At 51.0% G+C, this 7776-nt stretch overlaps 2 protein-coding genes across 2 annotated transcripts in view; one reads left to right on the top strand and one right to left on the bottom strand.

The window, feature by feature from the left end:
• RILPL2 (Rab interacting lysosomal protein-like 2) overlaps positions 1-3666 on the top strand; it is a 10681-nt gene extending 7015 nt beyond the window's left edge. The window contains exons 3-4 of the mRNA XM_015419313.1: positions 1871-1978; positions 3205-3666. Coding sequence (XP_015274799.1) covers positions 1871-1978; positions 3205-3229 — 133 coding nt within the window. The 3' untranslated portion in view covers positions 3230-3666. The remainder of the gene's footprint in view (positions 1-1870; positions 1979-3204) is intronic.
• Positions 3667-5068: 1402 nt separating this feature from the next.
• KMT5A (lysine (K)-specific methyltransferase 5A) overlaps positions 5069-7776 on the bottom strand; it is a 23962-nt gene continuing 21254 nt past the window's right edge. The window contains exon 8 of the mRNA XM_015419289.1: positions 5069-7774. Within this exon, the coding sequence (XP_015274775.1) occupies positions 7573-7774 (202 nt within the window). The 3' untranslated portion in view covers positions 5069-7572. The remainder of the gene's footprint in view (positions 7775-7776) is intronic.

The raw sequence follows: 7776 nt of genomic DNA, 5'->3' as shown, positions 1-7776 counted from the left end.
AGGGAAATAGGGTCGCAGAGTCCTGAGGTGGAAGAAGAGGGGCTGTGGCTCAGTGGTAGAACCTCTGTGTTGTCGAAGGCTTTCACGGCCGGAGTTCATTAGTTGTTGTAGGTCTTCCGGGCTCTTGGCATTGTAGGACCTGACTTCTCGCCCGCATCCTCAGAGGTATAACACAGAAAGATGGAGTGCTCTCTGTGTCAAGGTGTCAAGGTGAAAAGAGAACGCTAGGCGGGTTATTTATATCTATTCAGGAAGGTGGGGTAGGGCTGAGTCATGATCTTGTAGGAATTCCCCAGGCTGTGAGATGCTAATGGAGGAGCTTTCCTGAGGAGGTTCTTTTGCATATGGATGGGCTGTTGAAATTCTAATCTTATCTGTAGTGCTATTGTAAGATGTAGAGCATTTTACGTTCTTCAGGACAGGAAACCATGCCCTATTTATTTTTAAACTCCTGTTGAAATTGTGTTTATCGTTATGACTTTCAACGGCTTCCCTATGTAATCTGTGTAGACCCTCTGTTTGCACGCAGAAAGTCCCAGGTTCAGTCCCCGGAATCTCCAGTACAAAGGATCAGGGAGTAAATTAATTAATTATCGTATGGCAGTGTGTGTTGTATAGCCAGGAGATCCGAGGATTGTCTGGCCGTCTTTAGTGTTAGGCACCACTAAAGTGGCGAGCTAGGCTGGTTGGTGGGCTGAGAGAGCTCTGAGAGAGTGGCGACTGACCCAAGGCCACCCAGCCGGCTTCATGCGGAGGAAGGAGGAATCGAACCCGGTTCTCTGGATTAGAGTCCTGCCACTCTTAACGGCTACATCAGACTGGCTCCAGGATCAGGGAGTGGGTGATGTGAAAGACCTCTGCCTGAGACCCTGGAGAGCTGCTGCCAGTCTGAGTGGACAATATGGACCTTGATGGACCAGTGGTGTGATTCAGTAGAAGACAGCTTCACATGTTCAAGAATGGAATGTACCACTCGGGGGTGGGGTGGGGGGCAATGTTCCCTCTAAACTGTGGAGTCTTGTGAGCAAAAATTCTTCTTTGTGAGCTACTGGCCTTAAAGTTGTGAGTGAGTTATTTGGTTACTGCATCAATTAGTTTTGCTCCGGAGCCCTCCTTCCTGAGCTGAGACAAAAAGGTGTGAGCTGGAGGCTAAAAAACAGTGAGCTAGCTCACACTCACTCAGCTTAGAGGGAACACTGGTAGGGGGTAGATTGCAGCTTTGAATGTTCCTTCTCATGAGCAGTGTTCCCTCTAAGCTGAGTGAGTGTGAGCTAGCTCACAGTTTTTTAGCCTCCGGCTCACACCTTTTTGTCTCAGCTCAGGAAGGATGGCTCCAGGGCAAACTAATGTATGCAGTAGCCAAATTGCTCGGTCACAACCTTAACGCCAGCAGCTCACAAAGTAGAATTTTGGCTCACAAGACTCCACAGCTTAGAGGGAACCTTGCATGAGGCGGTCTCTGCAAGCAGAAAACTAGCACAGCAGGGAGAAAGGTTCTACCCCTTCTCTTTGCTTGCTGTTCTGGGCTTCTTTCTGCAAGGCCACTTTAGCACAGGGGAGTATTCTAAAATGTGACGCTCCACCTGCGGACTGAAGTGGTACAGGCAATTCTACCCCCTTGGATCTCTTTGCCACCTCATTCCCGGGCTCGTGAGAACAAAACCTGGCCCAGTGGTGGATAGTGGCCGAAGCTGTTGTGAACTAGTGCCTGTATCATTAAATGCACAAACTATATCCAGGTGGCAGGGGTATATGCAATTGATGTTGGCAATGAATAGACATTGTTGACATAAATAAATCCATTTTTGGCCTAGCTTTGATACAGAAGGGGGGGGAATTATTCTCCTCCTCTCTCTTTCTTTCCCTCCAGTGGCTACATGTCCCAGAAGCAGGATCCAGTTGAGCTGATCCGCAAGGAACCCACTGTAGGCAGTGCTTCTGGTTCAGGAAGTGAGGAGAAAACCATTATAAAAAGACTGTGAGTATCAGAGCTGCATCTTTGGAGGTCTGGGAGAGCGTAATGATTTGATTTAAGAAGCTGAATCTTTGACTTGAAGCTGAATCGCTGCCTTAAGTTTCTGGGGGGAAATCAGCTAAATGGTAGGCCTCAGCAAGAGGTGGGCAGAGACTGGGAATATGGGAAATGACCCAAACAAATTTGGGGGTGACCCCAGGCAGAGACACAGAGACTGGGGCTGCGTTGGGCTAGTTAAACCCAAAAACATGTCCAGAGGGTTTGCTAATGGGGAGGGGAGGGAAAAGGAGTTTGTCAGCCACTCTGAGACTCCTTTGGATAGTGAAGGGCGGGGTATAAATCCAATCTCTTCTTCTTGAAAGAGCAGTTTCTGTCAAGAGCTCTCTCAGCCCCGCCTACCTCACAGGCTGTCTGTTGTGGGGAGGGGAAAGGAGTTTGTTAGCCGCTCTGACACCTTTGGGTAGTGAAGGGCGGGGTATAAATCCAACCTCTTCTTCTTCTTCTTCTAAATAAAATGAAGAAAAAGAAGAGGAGGAGATTGGATATATATCCCACCCTTCACTCAGAGCGGCTTACAAACCCCTTTCCCTCCCCCTCCCCACAACAGACACCCTCTGAGGTAGGTGGGGCTGAGAGAGCTCCGACAGAAACAGCTCTTTTTCAAGGACAGCTCTTATCAGAACTATGGCTTGCCCAAGGTCATCCAGCAGCTGCAAGTGGAGGAGTGGGGGAATCAAACCTGGTTCTCCCAGATTAGAGTCCGCGCTCTTAACCACTACACCAAACTGGATTGAGAAGTACCCCTAAATTTTTCTCCTCCTCCCAAAACGGGGCAAGTGGAAGAAAAATCTAGTCGATGCGTCTGAATGGAAGTGTAAAGGGGATGCAGATCGGGGCCGAAAGTCCCTCTTGTTCTCCTCCAGCACAGCTGCTCTTCTGTTCAGATAACCCTTGGAAACCAGCATTCCCCCTCCCCGGCTCCCTTTCTCATTTGCTTCATCGCTGCCTGTTTCGTTCCACTGACTACACCTTTTATTTCCTATGCAACATTAAGAAGCTCATGTCTGGCTTGAACGTTCGGAAAAGCAGGTCCCAAGCTCCGCAAAGGACTATTTGGCCCTTCTCTCGGCATTGGCAGCCTGGGTTTTTGGCCAGAGCAGGCCGGCTTTCCTTCTGGGGCCTCTCTGCTCTTGGAGGCGGCGTCACGCTTTCTTCCCTTCTAATTGCAGGTTTGGTTTTAAAAGGCCACGATGAAGAGCTTCCTTCTCATGACTCAAAGCGCTCTGGCTGCACAGGAAGCAGAAGACCAGGAAGTGGGACAGAGGGAAGAAAGTGTCCAATTTTGTTTGTTTGTTTTGGTTATCTCTGAAGTTTCAGGATTTGTGTTAATTTTCCACTGTTACTTTAATTCCTCATTTATGCACCAGTGTCTAGAGAGCAGGACCATTTTCTCCTCTGTTACGAATGTCAGCCTCGTAACGGAAAGTCCTTTTGGTCCACAAAGGGCAAGAATAAATTCATGCACTTTTGTTTCTAGTAGGCTTTGCAAGAGTTTGCCGGTGTTGTTTTCATCCTTCCATGGGGAAATGTTATTGTCCTGGGCAGCTGTGGGACAACCAGAATATTTATGCTGATCTGAAGATGCTTTACATTAGAACTTAAGAAGAGCCCTGCTGGATCAGACCAGTGAGGGTCCATCTAGTCCCGCATCCTGCCTCACACAGTGGCCAACCAGTTCCTCTGGACGGCCAACCAGAGGGCAGAGAGGCCGAGGCTTTCTTCCCCTGATGTTGCCTCCTGGCACTTGGATGCAGAGGCTTAGTGCCTCTGAACGTGGAGGTTCCCCTCCATCCCCATGGCTAGCAGCCATTGATAGACTTATTCTCCATGAATATCTAACCCACTTTTAAGACTGTTTATTCCTGTGGCCACCACTACATCCACTGGCAGCAAATTCCACATTTTAATCACTCTCTCTTTAGTCATGGAGTCACTTGATTTTTAAAAAGCCACAATCAAAACTACAAAGTTCACAAAGCAGCACAGGACACTGCTGTAGAGGGCATGTCTTCTAGCTTCCCTTTCCCTATCGTGGCTGGTTATATTCCTCTAGGACCAAAATGGCCAAAACATTTACTAGGGACCCAAATTCCCTCCCACCGGAAACTTCTTCATAGGCAAACAGCTTTTACCCCCTCTCTCTTATTTTCTCTTCTCCTGCTCTCAAGCAGTTAAGGAGTAAAACAAACCTCAGCAGAGAAGAGGAGATTGCATTTATACCCCGCTCTTCACTACCCGAAGGAGTCTCAGAGCGGCTTACAATCCCTTTCCCTTCCCCTCCCGGCAACAGACACCCTGTGAGGTAGGTGGGGCTGAGAGAGCTCTTTCGAGAACTGCCCTTGAGAGAACAGCTCCAAAAGAACTTGTGACTGACCCCAGGTCACACCGGCAGCTGCATGTGGAGGAGTAGGGGATCAAACCCGGTTCTCCCAGATTAGAGCCCACGCTCTGAACCACTAAACCAAACTGGCCAGCAGGGAACCAACCCTTTTGAAAACACAACAGGTTGGCTAGGGCTGAATGACTGAAAATACAATACTGGCTATTCTGATGCTCTAGTATAGATCTATATTGCAGACATACTTCAAATATCAGATACAATTCCAGTTTTCCTGTCTCGGACAGGGAGAGGTAAGTCAGTGGCTATCATATCCTGCAGTATTCCAAACATTTGTTACGCATAGATTTTTGCAGGTGAAGGGACATGAACTCCAGTTTGTCCCATGGAAAGGAAGGGGCATTATTTGCCACTATATTAAAAAGGAGCTGTAAAAATGGAGTTCGAACAGGCCAAGCGCATAGGATGTAAAAGCTGAGCGCAGCGAGACAACAAGAGGAAAACCACGGAGGCTGCGAGAACAGCCGACTCCCTGTTAATAAATATCGCATTTTATTTCATTTATCTGTACACAGAAATATTTTCTTCAAGTTTTTCTCCTTTTAAAAAATACAATACAAAGCCAGGCCTCCCCCCCCCCGTTTCCCTCCACCACTACCCCACACCCCACTGTTGCTCAAAGCAAGCAACGGGGAGGTCAGAGAGAGATTTTCGGAAGGAAAGACCCACTATTTCCCTTACTATAGCCGAAGTGCACCCCACCCCTCACCTCCATGTGTCCAATAAAACTGGAGATCTCCCGCTGGGATATACGAAGCCACCAACCGCCACGTCCCCTCACTGGCTGCCATGTGATGGGGACGGCAGGCTAAACAGGTTCGGGCCTACGGCCCAAACACAGCAAGTTCACCTTTGCCAAAAAAGGAACATGGACAGAGTGCGTTCCCCCAATCCAAGACATGTTTTTGCCAGCAGCAGGCCCTGGAACTGCGTGTTAAGCCAGGCCCTTCTTTCCCTCAAAAGGTGCCGGATTCCTTCCTAACTTGATGTAGATCGAAGAGTGCTTAAAGCCAGCTTAAGAAACACGCCCTCCAGACGGCCTCTGCTGCCGGGACGCACCGAATCAATGCCAGGAGCTTGCATCGGTCACACATAGGGGGAGGGAGATGAATTCCTGGTTATGAGGACACGGCACCAGCAGCGATTTCATAGTTGTACCAGGTCCAATGAAGACCGGAAGGCTGGTTTTTGTGACAAGCTCGTTCCTTACGAAGCTTCCCCCAGTGCCCGCCCACAACCCCGTGGAAAACATCGGCGTCTTCCACAGTTCCTTCCTCGATGAGAGAGAAGCAGCAGATTCCCTCCACTGCGTTGTTGTCGCACAGCTTCACATTACGACGTGGATCAAATGCCGTTCGTTAAAAGAAAAAGAAAATCCAGCCATCTCTGGAGAGGAGTTCACATCTTTTTTTAAAAAAAATAGCAGCCAAACTGGGCGGCTTCTATTGGTAGAACGGGCAAGACTTTGGCGCTGGAAGGCATCGGCAGGAAAAGTCACGTCGAAAAAGGAGCCGGGCGCTTCCCGCCATCTGGCCACGGCCGGAACCAAACGGTGGCCTCACCGAGACGGGGCCCTGGCTAGTGCAACAACCCCTCTGTGTGGTTCTCCACCCCCCCCCCCCCGAGACCCACAATGCTCCTGCTTCATTCCTCAGTGCAAGCATTTCACAGTGGGTGGTATTCATGGGTCTCAGAAAGGAAGTCTCCACACAACAGCCCTGCCAGGGTGGCACACATGGCAGGCAGCAACTGGAACGGGCCCTCTAGGGCCCACTTGCCATCCCCCCCCTCCACACCAAGTTTTCCTTTTGTCCTACAGCTCGGTCGAACCCCAGGCCGCCTCCGTGCCAGGCTTACAAGAGAATGGATAACCAGCAGGTCAAGGAGATGTCCAAACGGGGGTCCACCCGTTAGGCGACACTTGGTCCCACCTAGCCGAATGGCCTCTCTCGAAACACTGCCAGCAAAGGGGTAGGGGAGATTAGGGAGCAGGCTCTGCGGCCACGGCGACAGGAGAGGCAATTTAGGCGCAGGTTACTTGCTTTCACCTGTCGTCTGTGCCGGGGTTCGGCCCCCTCCCTCTATCTAGCTGCCCGCCCCCGAGGCACAGGTACACGCTGGCCAGAAGTAGACCCCTTGGATGATCTGCCATCCCTTGCTGTTGGGAAGCGAGACGGTGAGCATCAACGCAGACACTGACAGTCCCAGGTGAACCTCACGAGCATCCGAAAAGCCAGAGAAACCCTTGGGAATGACAGGAGCCACCCCGGCATGGCAGCCGGAGGCGGGACCAAAAATCTGGAGCCAGGCTTGACGTGGGCTTTTGGAAAGGCCCAGCTTCAGGGAAGCGGCTCCCCCCTTAGTTGCCTTTTGGGCTGCTGCCTTCCCCTCTCCCGTGCTCATAAGCTAGCATCGTCCTCGCCCCGTTTGGACTTCACCCATTCGCTCAGTCCCACTGGCCAGACGGCACCGCCGCAAGGCAGAAACGGAGGGAGAGTGATACACAGCCTGCCCTGGCACCTGGGAAGCAGGGGGAAAGAGTTTCTCCAGCACCAGAAAGCAGGGCAAAACAGTTCACCCCTTTTATCCATGTCCCCTCCACCCCCAAAAAGGTACCCCCTTTCAGAGGCTGCAAACAGGGCAGCCTAATTCCACAGCAGGGTTTTGCACTCCTGCTCAGTACCGCATTCCTGGACATGAAACAGATACCCATTTGCTGACTATCAGCGGGGATTGCCAGTGTCCGCCACACGTTGTGGGCGCTCACGTCAAGTGACATTTTCCCCTTGTCTGAGCAGAAGGGGGCCCGACCCAAACAGCTGCGTTCCCGCTACAGAATTCTGCACTGATCCCAACAGCCGCAATCAGGAAACTGATCAATTCATCTGTCTACATGTAAAAAAATCCGGGGTGGGGGTGTGGGGTGTGAAATCCCGACAAGCCCAATACAGAAACGCAGCCAGAAGTCCATCTCGAGCCTGCCCAGGAGTGGAGTGGTGGATGAAGCAACCTCGTGACAGACATCTTAAATAATTACGGAGTAGACCCTGGAAGTGTCTCCGCAAGGAGCGCTGTAAACAAAGCAGGTAAAATTCCCCGCGGAGGGGGGGGGGGAAGGCTCTTTCCAGAACAAGACGAGCTAGTGTTTTAGCCACGGGTGAGCTTCGATGGAGGCTTTGCTCCGGTCTCCGTAGTCGTACAAGAGTTCTTCGCCGGCCTTGATGTCACGCAAGGCCACCAGGATGAGGTGCGGAGTGCCGTCGATGTCGTGGAGCTTCGTCTGGCAGTTCCCGCATTTGCTGTGATTGATCAGCCTCCCCAGGCGATGGGTCTCTTTCGTAGC

Source organism: Gekko japonicus, unplaced genomic scaffold, assembly GCF_001447785.1.
Source record: "Gekko japonicus isolate JY-2015 unplaced genomic scaffold, Gekko_japonicus_V1.1 scaffold181, whole genome shotgun sequence".
Lineage (NCBI taxonomy): Eukaryota > Metazoa > Chordata > Lepidosauria > Squamata > Gekkonidae > Gekko > Gekko japonicus.
This window is presented reverse-complemented; position numbering and strand designations above follow the sequence as displayed.